Source organism: Psittacula echo (genome assembly GCF_963264785.1).
Source record: "Psittacula echo genome assembly, chromosome: 7".
In the NCBI taxonomy this organism is placed as follows: domain Eukaryota; kingdom Metazoa; phylum Chordata; class Aves; order Psittaciformes; family Psittacidae; genus Psittacula; species Psittacula echo.
In genome coordinates this window covers 13,752,896-13,770,553 of record NC_137740.1, presented here as the reverse complement: position 1 = coordinate 13,770,553, position 17,658 = coordinate 13,752,896, and the positions used below count along the sequence as shown (strand labels likewise).

The 17,658-nt window shown below is 37.0% G+C and overlaps 1 protein-coding gene across 6 annotated transcripts in view; it reads left to right on the top strand.

Annotated features, from left to right (window-relative positions):
* The window catches only part of ZZZ3 (zinc finger ZZ-type containing 3), a 61,267-nt gene that overhangs the window by 14,050 nt on the left and 29,559 nt on the right, over positions 1-17,658 (top strand). For all 6 annotated transcript variants that reach the window (XM_080623368.1, XM_080623367.1, XM_080623366.1 and 3 more), the window contains exons 2-3: positions 11,533-11,689; positions 14,689-16,250. In XM_080623368.1, the coding sequence (XP_080479494.1) occupies positions 14,740-16,250 (1,511 nt within the window). In that variant the 5' untranslated portion in view covers positions 11,533-11,689; positions 14,689-14,739. The remainder of the gene's footprint in view (positions 1-11,532; positions 11,690-14,688; positions 16,251-17,658) is intronic.

Here is a 17,658-nt window from a genome sequence, read left to right as displayed (position 1 = left end):
TATCAGGAGTTGGGGGGAGTACCTCTATTCTTCCTGGTGGACCAGTTTTTCTGGTCTTGCAGCCAGCTGCACACACATGGGTGTCTGCAACAGTTCTTGAGATAATGGACAGCAATTCCTCACACCAATCCTCGAGGTAATGGATGGAAGGGTCTTATCAGCTCTTTCTCGTTCATTCCTCAGGCAATGGATGGTGGAGTCCCAATTCAGCTTCTCACTCCCTTCTCCCAGGCAATGGATGCAAGAGTCTTATCTCAACTCCCCCCACCGCATCTCAGAAACAATGGTCAGTGGAGTCCTGTTTCAATTCCTCACACCAATCCTTGAGGCAATGGAAGGAAGAGTCTTATCTCAGCTCTTTCCCACTCATCCCTCAGGTAGTGGATGGTGGAGTCCCATCTCAGCTTCTCCTACCAATCTTTGAGACAATGGACAGTGGAGTCTGATTTCAGATCAGTCTCTCACACATGCGTCCTGTTGTCTAGAGACAAAGGGTAGAAGTCAAAACTGTGAGAAAGTACTTTGGTTTCAGAAAATTAAAATGAGAAAAAGCAAGATGCTATTTAAAAACCTTAAGTTTCGTATGTTCTATTAGGGTAGGCACAACTGCAAATATACACCTAGGTTGTAAGTACTGAGTGTATCCATTTGAAACATCTATGATACTGTAGTTGAAAAGGCATACTTTGTTTATGCAGTAGCTTTCCATCCTTGATAAAACCGAGGAATTTTTCAATTTATTTTTATTCCTGGAAAGAAAAAAAAAAAAAAGGACAAGTCCTAAAAAGTGAAGCAGAAGGGGGGGGGAGCTCTGTGTAAAACACAAAATTTTATTCTGAAAGTAAAAAAAAAAACCCACAATTGAAAGCAGTAAAGAGAAAAAACTGAAGTGGCTGTGAGAGTTGCTTTGAGTATCTAACCTTGCAGCCTTTCTTTTTTGCCAGGTTATGGGTTCTTATACCCATTTGTAAAAATGAAAAATGGCAATTTTCTTTCACAAACACATTGGTGGGATGGCCCAAATGCTAAAAAGTTATGGGAGCTCAAGGGATGACAGGGAAAATTCATGGAAGAGAAATCCATTAAAGTTTAGTAAATAGAAATCACATATGACTTAAGAGAACCCCAGGCTAAAAGTAGTTGGATGCTGGAAAGGTATTGTGTGCAGCAGCTCTTCCCTAGCCATCTGCTTATGGCTGCTGTTGGAGACAAAGCGCTGACTGGATAGACCTTTGGTCTGACTCAATGTGATAAGAGAGGTTTGAAGTTAACAAAGTTTAAAATAATTGATTTGCTTTTAAAGTTAATGGGGAAGGAATTTTGAAAATGGATAAGCAACATATAATGGGAGTTGGGTGTATGTGCATAGGTGACAGATGTTCATGTGCTTAGGCAGTAATAGGTAAGTCCTTTTTACTCTCTATATGTAGTCAACATCTCAGTGTCTGGAAAAAGGAACATATTTAGGAAGTGCTTGATGAAGTATTCAGCAAGTGGGAAGGGATAATAGAGTCCGAAGGAATTTCTCTCTTTGTGGGCAGTTGTTCATTTTATGCTTGAACAATGAGCATAGTTTTGGAAGTAAATTGCCCACGTAGGTGCAGGAAATCAAACTGAGTACTGCAAAACAACCCTGAATAACGGTAATATCAAGCAGAATACGTGGGTATTCCTTGTATCACAAATTTGAGTGAAGAAAACAAAAAGAAAAAAAGCATGCAGAGGGTAAAACTGTAATTGTATTTCTGCAATGTGTTGACAGGTTAATTGTGGGTTTAGAGTAACAGTGTAAAATCTCAGAAGTACTTTGGAATGCATTTTAAATCTATAAAACATGTATATTCAACAAGTTGTTAAGATACCTGGTGAAGAAAGAACTGATGCGTAGTTGTACTGTGTGTGAAAAGTTTTTCACTTCTGTCTGAATCTTTCAAGATAATTAATTTGTGACTTTGAAAGATTAAGAAGGTGTGAATTAGTCTGGTCTGGGTTTTTACTGCCAGGGGCTGTAGAAACTGCAAAACTGATAAGCAGACCTACATTGATGAAAAATACAAGTGGAGCAAGGGTAAGTTACTTATAAGTGGTCATAAGAAAAGTAAAGACCTGTAGTTATGGTAGAAAAAAACCCCCAAAACTCTTTTTTCCTGTGGTTTTTGCAGGTGATAATGGCGTTTTATGCCAAAGTGTTCAAATGAAAAACATGTTCATATTGGGAAAGTAAGCAGTAACTAAAAGGCTGAGATTTTAAATGTAAATGCAGGCCAAACAGAACTTTCTTTGTATTTCCAGTTAGTACTGTAAGCATGAGCAAGGCAGAACACTGAAAACCCAGGAAATGAAATGCAGCATGTTGTTTATCAGAGTGTACTAGCCTACAAAGGCCTTCTGAGCAGACCAAGAGAAGAAAGCAAAGTAGCAATCAAGCTTTATACATGATATATACATAGTCCTATTTGAATTTTATATATATATTAGAATGAAAAAGGAAAATAGACTAGCATTGTACTGTTAAACCAAGAAAATTCTGGCCAGCTATCCTATCTAGATATTTGGATGGAAACAGAAGCAGCTAGAAAAAGTAGTGTACTAGTTGAACTGGGACCACTCTTACAATAAGCTTGCTTTTATCTTTTTAAAATCAAGGCCTCTATTACCAGTAAGGATGCTGTAATTAAAAGGAAAGGTATGCGATAATGTTTGTATTGTAAGTTTTGTTCTCTGTGCCTGGAGAGAGATCATCAATCAAACAGAAGGTGGCTTGCATGGTTACTTTCAAAGTTTTTAAAAAATGCAGTTGCTAATGCACTTAAAACACCTTCAATACTTGCCAGTTAGCACTATAGGAATCCAAGTAGACTGAAATATGCATAGTGGTCGTCTTATTCAGAACACTTAAATATAGACTGAACAAAGAGTGAGAACATCGAACTATAGAGGGGTATGAAAATTCTCTGTTAATAAGCTCAGTGTCAGTTGCAAGACAGAATTTGGAAAGAATCTAAGAATAAATAGTAAGATGTTTGTAAGTTCTGATACCTGCAGTTCTGTCAGGACTCCCAGGCACAATGGGAAGGTTTCTGTCTGTCTTGAAGTACTGTGGGGGAGACAGGTTCATCCTTGGTGTAGGTGCTGACATCCAGCTTACAGAGCAAGAACATGCTCAAAACTGCCTTGAAAGTCTATGTGCAATGGCAAAGCTGTCATCTATGGCTAACTGTAGCAGTAGTGTGGTGGATTAGACCGAATGTCAAAAAGAGAGAATGAAAATAAACAATGTCTTGTATGGAAGGCTGGAACAAAAAGTAGGATGGGTCTTTTTGCCACAAATCACCATTCTGAAAACTGCAGTGAGGTTCTAACATAGAGGTATATCAATAAAACATTTCAATGGCTATAGAACCTCAGACTGTTTCTGCAAAAAACAGATGTTTCTGTACTGGCTGTGTGCCAGAAACTTGACTGGGTGAAATGAAGTCAGTTGTGCTATATGATTTTATTAATATATCAAAGTCAGTCATAACACAGCCACATGAGCATAAAAGAGCTAGGGCTTGTAAAAATAGCTGCCAATCAAAAAGCGACATAAGGCAAGTAATTTATGGTTGGGCTTGATCTTAATGGTCTTTTCCAACCTAAGTGATTCTATGATTTTATGGTAGCAGACTGAGGTTAAAGCACAGTTTGTTTTATAAGCTAGTCCATTACTTTCCTGAGACCCCTAGCATGTGAGAACACGTATGTTAGGTTGTGGAGTGAGTGGTGCTACAATTCTGTATCCAATATCAGCTCATGTGGCAAGGGATGCCTGTAATTCTGGGAGCATGAAAATGTATCTGGTCAGAAGATTGCGCCATTCTAAGACACAGCAGGACCACAGCACAGCTGTGACAAGCTTAGTTTCTTTATTCATAGATGCCAGGATAGCTCTGGATTCCCTCTGCGCCCCCAGTGTGTCCAGAATGCATGTTAAGTATTTAGAACTGTAATTTAGATCAACCTTAGGCAAGAAGGTGTCCCTCTATTTGTTTACTATTATCATGAGTAAGATTTGAGCCCCTTGCCCAATTTAGCAGCCTCCCTAAATTTAGCTGGGAGTGAAGATCTCAGAAGTGTAGAGTTTGTAGCTTTTGGGAAAGTTGGAGTCCCCTTTTATGGGAACTGTTGCTTGCCTCATGCTCCCCGTTTTCCAGACTGTCTGGTACTTGCCTTAGTACCCATGCGACAGGCACAACGTATGTAGAATACCTGGTGTGTGTATGTAGTACTGCTCATCTTGTACATCACTGTTTGTCATTATGATAGCCTTCTGAGGCTTATGTAATTTTGCATATTAAAAGGTATATTAATTGATGTATTTCAAATGCATGCACTTGACTGAAAAATCATCTGGAATAAAAATATATTCTATACAGTATTGTATACAGTTTGCATATTACAGTGTACTACAGAGCGGCATGTTTGCAGTCACTGTTCCAAAAGTAAATCGAGTAGAGTCTTCTACAAAAATTTTTTATGTTGGAGCTTTTAAGAAAGTAAAGGAGCACTGTTTCCCTTCATCAACCTCCTTTTCATGTGTAAGCTGTTAGCAGAATTATTAAGTACTTGATGACCCCTTACAATTGCAGCCTACCTGTAGGAAGAAAGAAATGTCTTTTTATGTTTGATAATTTCTGAATATTGCAATAACAATTAGGAAATAAATATTTGTTTCCTATTTATTGATATGCAACTATGTTTAGCTATTGTTAAGAGATTAAATGTGTTGGAGTCTATTCTGCTAGAATTAACATTTTGATAAATGGTTACTCTAACCAAGTTAGTGTAATTAATTTTATGAGCTTTTGCAAGAACCTGTGTAATTTAATGTATCTCTAGGATGTTAATCACATGTTTTGGTAATCCTGTACAGGATATTATTCTTTGCATAACAGCAAAGCTATTTAAGAAGCTGAATGGTTTCTCATGAAGAAAGTGTACTATTTAGAGTGGGACTTTCACCTAGGATGATGTAGTGGAGTGGGTAGGTGGGGTGAGGAGGATACAGAATGATGGCCAATGTGTGAGATTAAGTGTGATTTTTTTAAATGGGACATGGAAGTTATTTGCATAGTCTTTTTTTAGTTTTCTTGACAAGTTGACTGTTGCCTGATAAAATTACTTTCTTGACTGATTAGTAAGTTAATTAGGGGTGTTTAGTTAAGGCTACTGTCTTTTTTCATGCTAAATGCACTTTGTATTAAATGACTTTGTATTAAACTGAACTTTTTTTGCATATTTATAAGAAGTTGAAGCAGTACAAGATGGTGTGTTGAAGTGTTAGACTGTAGTTTATTGTTCCTAAGGCTGTGGTACCACCTTACTAAGTTCACATCTTTCCTTTGGTTCTGGCTCATAATCCCACTCTTGTTAGTACAACTCATTGTCTTATATGACCCACATGAAAAATTGATCCATCTGGACCCATCTGAAAAGAAAAAAAGAAAAGGTTATGTTTTCATCTCACCTATTTGTAGATTCACTTCATAGCATAGTTCCACAAATATTTGTGTTGACAGAGTTGTCACAAGTATTTGTGGCAGATTGGGTGCTCTGGTGATGTGTATAAATTAGTTGTGATTAGGTAAAATCCCAGATTCTGCCTGTCTGCTTCTTCCAATTATTCCCAGTTCCAGTTTCCCTATTTCACAGTTGGGATCTTTCTGTCTTCTAGCCATTCATCAGGATTTCCAGCCTGTCTCTTTCTCCAGTCAACATCCACTCATTTTGCTAATGTAGCTGCTCTCCTTACCTATTTGTTTGTGTTTAGCATTCCCTGTAGCCTGCCTTCATCACAGTTCCACCAGGATTTCTGTTCTTAGATGCTTCTCTATCCCGAATTCCAATTTCTTACTACAAAACATGGAGGTAGAAAAACTTCTTAAAGAAGTCAGATGTGTCTTAAGCGCTAAGAGACTTTTAAAAAAATTCCATATTTGTGCACAGAAATGACTAATTATTTTGGCTGAGAATCAAGGGGAAAAGGCAGCAGGGTGGGAGTACCAGTCTGAGGCAGATGCTTCAATGTATGATTTCAGTGCAAACTCTAATTTCACCAAGATGGAAGAAACTGAAAGCGGTTTCAGAAACTGAAATACATACAGGATTTGTCTGTATGGAGAAAAAATTTGATAGAGCGGTTACTTTTCTGGAGTTCTGCTGTACAGTTACACTTTTATAGTTCAGATTTAGTTTTATATTGCAACTTCATCTTGGAATGTTTGTCTGGAGAAGGGGTGATGTTTCTATTGTGCCCATCCTCCCAATAAATTTCCTCATAGGTATCCCAGAAGAGTGACAAATATCAGTGCAGGCAGATGATTTGATAACATGCTGCTGCCTGGAAGGGCTACAAAGGAATGAATGCATGTTGCTTGTCATTGTCATGTCGCTTGCTGGTTTGGCCTTTTTCTTTATTTTGTGGTTTTAGAGAAAGAGGAGTTAGTGTAAGACAGCGATGGAGAGGAGGAGGTTAAGCTTTTGTTTTCATGCATCCTGTTATTTCAGTACCAGTTTCAGCTTACTTGTCCATTACATTCCCCCCCCCCCGAAAGAACTAGAAACATTTTTTTTTTACGCAAGATGATCTCATTGAGAAGTTGTCTTTTGTTTTGTATTGCTTTTTCCCTCATATGAAATAATATGTTTGTTTGACCTGTTGAACCCACCTATTTTAAGGAGGAAAATTGAACTATCTGTCTGGTTCTTTGCCAGTTTTAGTCTGTGATAAAGCATGTCCCTTGCTAGTTTGCTCTTAAAACCTGTTGATAATTTTTTCCTACTGTTGTAGATTTTTCCTTGTTTTTTATTTCATTTTGCTATCCTTATATAAGATAAATATATATAAGTAGTCCCATTCTGATGATCTGCATTTTGACCATATGTAATACAATATTACTGTGGCAGAGATGGCTGAAATCTCAGACTAATTCCAGATCATGGAGCCTCATAACTTTCATTTATTTTTACTTTTGTTGTGTTTAAACTTTCATTGTAGCTTCAAGCTGCTTATTGTTATGTATTACTTCAAGTAAGATCTTCATAATGTCTTTTGATGGAGGTTATTTCTATCACCTGAAACTATTACTTATTTTGATGTAATGTAAAATCAGAAAAATACAGTGTCTTCTTCAGAAAACTGGTTTCTTGCTAATGTAGTTATGCTAAGCTCAGCATGTGTGGGAAGAGACTCTGGCATACGCTAGATGTGATAGACTGGTGAATATAATTTGTTAAATGGAATTCATCCCTAATTTAGTAATGCCACTTTGTTAGGAAGTGGTATGCTTTATATGTGGGGATAAACCGAAGTCTCCTAATAATCTGACGTCTGCAGGTTCTCTTCTGTTCAGAGGTTCTGGGTTTTTTTTGTCTTGGGAAACTGCTTCTGTAAGGGATTAGATTCTGTTTACATAAATAGGTTCTGCAGTCTTCACTTTACACAAGACACTTTCCATTTTTAAAAATGTAGTGTTAAATAACATACTACTGCTCTGCAGAGAATTTTAAGAATTGCTATTTTATACCACAGAGATACACCAGTTTTATTTATTAGCTTAAGTTATCTAGGAACAACACATTTAAGCAGTACTATACATGCTTACAGTGTATAAAATCTAATTGGTTTTCTTTTTCCTGTGTCACTGAAATAATGTGGTCTGGAATGTATAGCTGGTAAGGTAATGGTGTGATGATCAGGGTATCTCCAGGCAATCAGAACACAAAAGCTTATCCAGGATACCTTTGGTGTAATTCTCTGTGGAAAATGCAAAATCAGTAGATGTAATTTCATGCCTGCTGCACCTGTGGGCCGTGGCATTGAGCATCTATGAGGTCCTGCTAATGATCAGATATTGTGTGCATGCATGCTTAGTGTGTGGATGCAATGATTGCGTGTAAGTTTATGACGTGCTCATAATAGAAGGTAATGACAAACAGGAGATTCATGATAAATGTTATGCTTTTTCTTTGTTAAACCACTTTAAGACTGAATTACAGATACAGGGTCAGTTCAGGCTCAGGTTCTGTCAACACTGATGATACTGTTTCTGAAGTAATTTTGGGATTTACTGCAGTATGGAACTAGAGAGTGCTACTGCTGTCAGGCATCCACAGTTGCAGTATCTGAATATTGGAAGGCTTTAATCTTAACCATGCACTGTTATCATAGAATCACTGATATCATTAAGCATGGATGGAAACTGATTGTTAGATGAGACTCAGAAGAACAGGAAGAGAATAGATTGTTTCACTTCAATAAGATTGTGATTCAGTATACTGTCGGTGAGATGAAGAAACTGTTGGCTTGTTGTGGAAGGCTGTAGCTGTTGTCCATCTTCATAAAGTAGTGACATCAAATAACTATTGGAGACTTTTTTTCTGATGCAGGAGTCTGTGTTCCCCCTTACCCCACCTTTTTATTTGTTTATATTGTATGTAATGTTAAGATACTCGTCTTAAGTACCATATATATATATACACATATATATAAAGCATCACCACATAATTAGAGTGGAGGCTTCCACTGCTTTGGTGCTTTCAGGTCCTGTATGCTGGTATACCCCTTATGTTTATATACTGACCTCTTTTCTTTACATTTATAGCTTAGGGACACATTGAATGTGCTTTTAACTGTGTACATTTTTCTTAATTCTAGGCTTACTTTAAACAATCAATTTTTACTTGGTTCCCAGATAGTCAGTACTGAGTTAACTCAGTGAAGAAATTGGTTATTCTGTGTATTGAGGGAAGCAGTTGCCTCTTTCTGCTGTCCTTTACTCTTAGTTTCCATCTCTGTGTAAATTTATTTCCTTGTTGCTAGATGTTTTCACACACACAGCTCAACAATCACTAGCTTCTGGTTAAGTTAAATAAAAATTCTAGTGTAATAAATAACTATGGTGTGTATCAGTAGAGTCCAGTTAAAGCTATGCAGTGCTTTAAGGGTTCTCAGATGCTAAACTGCATACCCTAAAACTCCATCCTGTGCTGGCATCAAATTCTTGCTTGTATGTGAGAAGTATGGACAATTTTTGTGAAGCAGCCAAACTTCAGTCTAACTCTGAAGAAGTTCCATACTGATTAATGTATGACCATTCCCTGTAAGGTGTCAGTATCAATGCTCTCTGACTTTCTTATGAAGGTCCTTTCCCCCAAGAGACAGATCAGAGTCCCTTTCTTACTTCAAAGCTTTGCCTCTGTCTGCATTGCATTCTACTTTCACCTCTGAGTTCTTGATTTATTGGGCTTTGCAAATCAGCCATTTTGCTTCTTAGCTGATTCTTTCTCTTCAGACTTCTGAGTCTTTATTGGAATACTCCTTTCTTAATTGTTGATGTGGCTTTCTGAAGAACTGCTTAGGCCTAAAAGTGCATTTAATTTTCCTTGCACTCCTTGTTCTAACTCATAAATATCTTGTAAAATGAGCAGTGTTCAAAACAATAAATTACTTTTCCACTGAATTTTTCTGCCGTGGGAGATGTGGTTGTTCTAGGTGTAAAAAAAACCATCTGAATGGGTTATGAAATGTAAAGAAATAGTAGTTTATTTTGAAGACATTTTTTCCAAGGAAACTTCTGGGAGGTAAAACTTTTATTTCTCCCACTGTGGTTTCTCCTCTTGTGATATTGTTCTTTTTGTTGTTTCTAAAATGCTCTTGCATTTCCCAAAGGTGACTAGGCACAGCAGAGGTTGTGTCTTTCCTGCTGTGAGTAAAATCAGGTTGTTTTGGAGATGAAATGTACAAATCTGAGGAAAGATGTTACTGTTTCAGCCATTTCTGAAACAGCTTGTGTGTATGTTCTTTACTGATGGAATGGTAAAATAATAAAAATTTTTGTTATTAAGCCTCCTTCTGATTGTGTCACTGTTACATTTTGGTTTTGGCTTTTTCTGTATCTTTTATTTTACCAAAGTTATTGTGCTATGGGATTTGTGTTAAAGTGTGTTTAATTTTTGCAAAAATCTCTGTCAGAATATCTCTTTACTTTTGGTATGTACATATGTCTTTCCTGTCAGTTAAGGGGAACTGTAGGAAAGCTAGCAATACGAGTTTAAGTAACTGAGAGTGTACCTGAATATTAGAAAGAACTTGATGGTGAAGGGGACACAGGCTGAAATGATATTGGAGCTCTTTGTGGAGTTCATCTCTTACTGTTTCTGGTTCCATTACTGGTATGGCTAAGTTGCAGCTGGACCTTTTTGCTCATTTCCATTCACATTCATTCACCATTTACCTCTTGCATGTTCGCCTGTTTTTCCTGGCCTTCTTATTTTTCCACTCTTTGTATGTGTTTTATTATGACAGTTCTCTGCAGTTTGTTGAATTAAGAAATTCCACTGAATAATTGAAATCTAATTTGATTTAGTTATCCATATAATAGAATTTATGATGCTTCATGTAACATCATTGTAGAAACATCTTTTATTATTGAATTTCACTGTAACTAGATATAATCCATCTCCCCATTTGGCTCAGTTTATATTTTGAATTGTCAGCTTAAATGGGGGTTTGTTTTCTTCTCTCACCAGTATGAAATCCTAAGTACTTGAAAATAAGGCAATGTCCAAAGGCTATGGCATATATAATCTAAATTTAATAACAGTGTAGAAAGAAAAATGTGGACAAACCTGTCAGCTCTAGTTGTGCATCATGAAGTTTTGAATCATCAATATGAAACTAAGTTCACTTTTGTGAAGTCAACAGGTTATGAAGAAAAATTCAGTAATCCCTGTTCTGTAGGGATTTATGGTACCTTCGCAGCGCTAGATGTTCTGACATTACATGCTATTCCTAGTATGTTTTTTTCAAGTAATAGCTGCTGGGCATGGGCACTGGTGCTTAGACTCTGCAAACAGCTGAAAGCTTTGTGTGGCTTTTGGATGCATAGATCTGTTTCTGTCTTTTAGCATCAAAACTGGTTCACTTCCGTTGTAAACAAGATAGAATACATTGTTTTGCTTAGGTGAAGAATAGGGTTAATGTGAACTCAGGAACTCATTTCACTACTATTGTGTAGATGAAGGTTATTCAGGGATTTAGAGCCAGTGTAAATTTTGAGTTGTTGTCAGCTGATTAAAAGTAAATAGCAGAACTAATTGGTTTTCACTGTGTATCTAATTATAAAACATATTTGACAATGCATTTCATAATTTGTTAGTTGTACACTACCTGTTTTTTGTGTGTTTGGTCAAGTATCTTCTGAGGTTTGAACACCCTAACACATGACTCTCTGCCATGAATTCATTTGTGTGCACATCTTTAGTATGATACAGTGAATCTCTTCTAAATAATGAAGAAGGATATTTTGCATTTGAAACCTTGATTAGCATTTCACATTCTTAATTACTTTGCAGTGTTACTGTTCTTTATGTAGGACACTTATAAAATTGCTAATTGCTTCTTAAAAAAGCTGTTTCTGTTTATATGTCCTGTTGCAGTCTTTTTAATAATAAATAATTTAAATGTTGATGTCTTTGTCTCTTTCCCAACAGTTTTCAAAGTCTTGTTAATGTGGTGGCATAAACTAGTAAAAAGGCATTTGGATTGCATCATGGATATCGCCAGTGGTCATTGATTTTATTTGAGTGACGCAGCAAGAGCCTGCTATATGAAATGTCAGAAGTCTGTATTTCTTCTATTTTTGCCATGGTAAGTTTTTTACTTTTTGTGCTAAGTAAATAATAACTTTTAAACTTGTTATGTAAGGTATATTTCTTTAGAAAGTAACATACCAGCAAGTCAGTAACGATTTCTATCTTACATACTACTTCTAATGTCTGTAGAGTTCAGCAGTAATTACCAAAGTGTACATTGGGTTTAACTTACTATATTGGTATCCATTTCAAATGTAAGTTACTCATCCTTAACGTGTGCTGGCCTTAATTGGAACAACCTAGGTGAAATGGAATATCTAAATGACCCTGGTTTTCATGTTTGGGCTCATCCTCAAATGAGATCACTTTTCAGAAGATATTAAATGTGGGTGGTGTTGTGGTTTAACCCCAGCCAGCAACTAGGCATCAGACAGCTGCTTGCTTCTTGCCCTCAGTGGGATGGGGGAGAGAATCAGAACAGTAAAACTGAGAACAAACTTGTGGGTTGAGATGAAGACAGTTTATTAGGTAAAGCAAAAGCCACGTGAGCAAGCAAAGCAAACCAGGGAATTAATTCACCACTTCCCGTGGGCAGGCAGGTGTTCAGTCGTCTCCAGGAAAGCAGTGCTCTGTCACACATAAAGGTTATTTGGGAAGACAAAACACCTTAATTCTGAAGGCTTCCCACTTCTGCCTTCTTTCCCCACCTTTATATGCTGAGCATGATGTCATATGGTATGGAATATCCCTTCAGTGAGTTGGGGTCAGCTGTCTGGCTGTGTCTCCTCCCAACTTTCTGTGCATCCCCAACCTACTTGTGGGCAGTGTGAGAGGCAGAAAAGGCCTTCACCCTCTGTAAGCGGTGCTCAGCAACAATGAAAACATGCCTAAGTTATTGGTGCGGTTTCCAGCACGAATCCAAACCAAAGCCCCATACCAGCTCCTAGAAACTAGAAAATAACCCTAGCCAAAACCAGCACGTGTAAAAGTGGAGAACATACAAGCAAGTTTATTTGTGGGGAAAATAGGTATTAACAACTGTTACAGACTACACGGTTACATGGGCGGTTTTCTCTCTTCAGCTCAACTACTGGCATTTTGCTCATTTGCTGTTCGCCATATTATTTATATTTTTTCTTAAGACAGAGTTCATTGGATATGTCACACTTTGTCCTGCATTGTTAGTTTTAAATGGACAGAATGGAAGTTTGTACTACAGTTCTTTACCTGTATCTCCAGGAATACAAACAGTGCAGATTTCCAGGTATCCTTGAAAGGCAGCAGAAATACCTACCAAGCAGGAAGGTTGTAGCAGCACAAATACAATGCAGTTTTGCAACATTTAAAATTTCTGCTTCGTAGCTGCCTTTCCTCATTACACAAAATGATGTGCTGTCTTACACAGTTGTATCTAGAACTATATCAAGCAGTGCTTCTAGGATATGTTACTTTCGTTAAGAAATACTACTTGCCATATGAATACCTAAACAGAGACAGTATAGCAATTACTGCTAATTGCTTAAGTGGTGTACTGGTCTTGTCCTATTCTGTCTGTTCTGCTCTAGTACCATCTGATGCCTAAATAGTAAATTTGTGAGAATTTATGCTCTCTCTTCTCCCTCCCTCCCCTCTTCACTGAAGATGCAAAATGAAATAGTTTGCCTCCATTTATCAGTTTCAGCCTTTCTAAATAACATGTAAAAGGCTTGATCCTGTATTTAAAATTTAAAGTCTTCATATGATGTCAGTTGAACAGGTTTGTATAATCTGAAATTTGGATAGATGGAAAAGGAAAAGTATATCATTATGTACAAATGTGAATCTATTCATCATGGATATTGTGAAAGGTTGGTGGTGGTACACAGTTTGAAATGTTGAGTTTTAAAGATGAGATGAATAGAAGGGTAAGACTGATTTCTCTTAAAAATGTTATTTTGAGATTGTACAAATTGAGTACTCCTACATTTCACCCTGAAATCTGAAATACAGACACTCTTCAAACTGGAGAGTGTTGAGAGAGAACTGTTTTAAGCTTAGCTTTGAGTCTTAATGAACTTAAATCCGATGTAGGTGATGATTCATCTCACCAACTGTATGAAAAGTTTTGACATGGAGAAGGCTTGAAAAACAGCCTTCTAGTACTTCAGAAGAGATTACTGAGAAGATAGAGCCAGGCATTGACATAAATGATGCAAAAATAGGGGAGATCCCGCCTGGGTGTAAGAAAAAACCTTCACTGTAAGGATAGTTAGACACTGGGACAGGTTGCCCAGAGAAGCTGCGGAATATCTGTGCTTGGAGGTTTTCAAGACCCAGCTGGACAATGTTCTATGCAACTAAATGTGAATTTAGTCTTGATGCTCATTTGAGCAGGAGGTTGGACTAAATTGCCTCCCAGAGTCCTGTCCAACTTGAATGATATTATGTTTCCAATTCCGGCATTTTGTTTTATTTGATTTTTTACAATTAATGACTCTAACTAGTTTTTACTGATGTGATTTATTTATTTTTTAGTGCCCTGTTAAATTAGAGTTGCAGTTCTGTTTTGTTATTTGAGTGATCTGTTTTTGTTTGAAGCAACAAGTGAGCAAGCAAATATGATTTTAATGATTTCCTACTTCGTTTGTGAAACCATGTAACTGGAAATTGTGGGATGTTAAGAATGTGATTTGATACGTCTTATTTGACCAGACAAACTTAAATAATAATACCAATACATTATATCATATGTACAATACATAAAAATAGTATTTTAGTAACTGGAGCCTAGCAGGAACATTCCATTCTTACATCAGGCATAACTATGGACAACATTCACATACAAGTACTAAAGCCCGAACAACCACAAATACCAAGTCAGCTACTCTGTAGCTTAGATGGAAAACTTTTTTAATGCCCTAAAGAAATACCACAGAAAGAAGTGGTATGAATACATTGCATAGGCATGTTCAGTTTTACGTTAGATACATTTGTGACAATGTATTCTTCAGATTTTCTATGTCTGTAGGTGTTGAAGTATTTTTTTTCTGATTGTTTTGTTTACATTTTTTGAAGGTTTCCCAATGAGTGGAGCATGATGAACATACTTTAGGGACTTGCCATAGTATGGCTGCTTCTCGATCTACTCGTGTTACAAGATCTACAGTGGGTTTAAATGGTTTGGATGAAAACTTTTGTGGTAGAACATTAAGAAACCGTAGTATTGCTCATCCAGAGGAAGTTTCACCTCATCCTCAAATACGGTCAAGGTCACCAAAGAAGAGGCCAGAGTCTGTGCAAACTCAGAAGGGCAGTAACGGTGGAAGAACTACTGATTTGAAACAACAGAGTGCTCGGGAGTCATGGGTGAGCCCTAGAAAAAGAGGGCTGTCTACTTCCGAAAAAGATAATGTTGACAAACAAACTGTGGAAAATTGTGAGAAAAAACAAGCAGAACCTGTTTCACCGGTTTTGAAAAGAATTAAGCGTTGCCTACGCTCAGAGGCACCCAACAGTTCAGAAGAAGACTTGCCTGCTAAAACAGAGAAGGAATCATTGGAGCATAAAAGCTTAGTGTCGGACAATGATGCAGTCTCTACAGGGACTAAGCGAGCTTGCCGATGTCTTATATTGGATGATTGTGACAAAAGGGAAGTTAAAAAGGTGAATGTCTGTGCAGAAGGATTTAATAATTCTGCAATAGTTGATGAGATTGGAGGCTATCAGACTGTCAATGGAGTTGGTGAGAGAGACTCAAATTCTCTTAACTGTGATGACTGTCAGCTTGATGGGAACACTAAGCAAAACAGTGCTGGTTCCTGTACACCCAAGGACAAAACAGTAGCAGAAAATGGAAACTCATTTGCCCATTCTTCATTGTTGCTTAACAGCAGCAAGGAGGACAGTGTTGTAGACCATTATGTGCCTTGCACAAACCCTCAAGAACAGGTAAAGTTAGAGGACCACAAAATAATAAATGACTGCTTGCCTGAGGAGCATGCTACTCAGGCATATGAGCCAGCTACAGGGTCCTTTTCTGAAATCCAGTCATCTTTGTTAAGGGATTCGGAGGAGGAGGTAGATGTCGTAGGAGATAGTAGTGCCTCTAAGGAACAGTGTGCTGAAAACACCAATAGCAACCCGAATACTCATCATGACAGTGCATTGATCTCAGGTGAACCTGAACCACATTCTTCAGTGCTGGACTGTGTTTCAGCTCCAGTGACATCCATGTCAGAGCTTCAAGAACACAGATACACATTGAGAACTTCACCACGAAGGGCTACCCCTGCCAGAAGTAGCCCTACTAAAAATAACTCTCCTTGTAGAGAAAACGGACAGGTTGAGGAAAATAATCTTAGTCCTACTGAAAAGAGCGTACCTGTAGGTATTAATAATATCAGTGGATCTCCCCAAAAGTCTGAAGAAATTAAACAGAATGAAAAAGAGAGAAATGGTAATACGGGAGATCATGGGAATGATGGACTAAGAAAGCCACTTTCTGAGGCTAAGCTTGTTGCTGGATATGTACCATCTGCCAAAGAGAGTGCCAGCATCCACACTGCAGAGGATGATGAGGAAGAGCCTGATGTGTATTACTTTGAATCAGATCATGTGGCATTGAAACACAACAAAGAGTATGTGTAACTATGGTAACCATGAATTCTGCTTTTGTTTCTTACCAAGAATATATAAATTAATAAGTATGTAAAGTACTTTCATGAAAACTTAAGTGTTTTATAATTTTCATACTCTACAGTCTTCATTTTTCTTCCTTGTTTCTACCTCAAACAAAATTAAACTATTTAATATGCAGTATGGTACAGCAATGTGGTTTATACGTTTGTAGCAATATGAATTCTTTAGGCAGAACTTTTTTTTTTTTTTTTTAATGCATCTGTTATGTCTTTTCTCAAAAAAACTATCTGGAAGCAAAACCAAAGGAATTGTAACCCTTACTTAGAGTTCAGTTATTTTTCAGCATATCCAAGAGGCACAGCACATACAGTTTACAAAATTATCATTCTGTTTTAGATAGAATTTAAGTTTAGATACCTATTTTCAGAGTGTAATGGGAAAGACTTAATATTATTGTGCTAAGGAAGCTAAATTGATCAAATGCAGCAATTTGAGAACTTTCTCCAGAGTAAATTTTGTCTACATTGCTGTTGATATTCATCAAATGTAAATATCTACATGTTTATTATTAGAAAAGAGCATTAACTTGGTTTTGTATTTACCATCTAAATGTCTGTAAGTAGAACTGTTGTAATCTTATGTTTGGTAACTGAAAAAGATTCTTGAAAGAAAAGGGCAATTTTCTCAGTGAAGGAGTTTACATGGAGAAAATTTTTCTTCACATGATAGATGGGGCCACAGTTTCTATTGCAGAGTCTTTGTAATACTCTTTTGACCTCTGTGTTTTGCAGTTTAGTAGATGCTCTGCATCTTGTGAGTAGTGAAAGGTCAAATACAGATGATCTTCAGTTCATTGCATATGAAGAGTTAAACCGCTGCTTGTAGTTTCTGTATATGATCCAGCACAGTTGTAATGGATATGAGGCACAAGGCACAGATGATTGTTTAATTCAGCAGAAGTTTGGCTGGGTTTTTTTGGTATTAGAGTTGCATTATTTTTAGAATGAAATTTGGTTCAGTATTGGATATTAATAAATTATTTTAATTGGAGAAAACTGTAAATTAGAGCATGGTTCCAACAAACTGATTTCAAAAATTATCAAATCTGCAGCTTCAGCCTTGAGCCCGAAGTGTATGCGCACTTTTTCTGGTAGACTGAGAGAAGATTGCTGTTTCCTTAATTATAAATGGAGAGAAAATAGAGTATTGTCTTCTTATGGTTTTTAGATGTATCTGTGTGTAGCATGACTTTGCTAGTTATGTTACTACAAAGATACATTAGCAATATATTATTTTGGGGGGGGGAGAGTTAGTATTTATTAGGGAAAGAACAATAAAGATCATATCAGATTTTTAGAAGTAGCCTGAATTTTTACTTATTTCAAATTAAACTTGTCTGAAATCTGT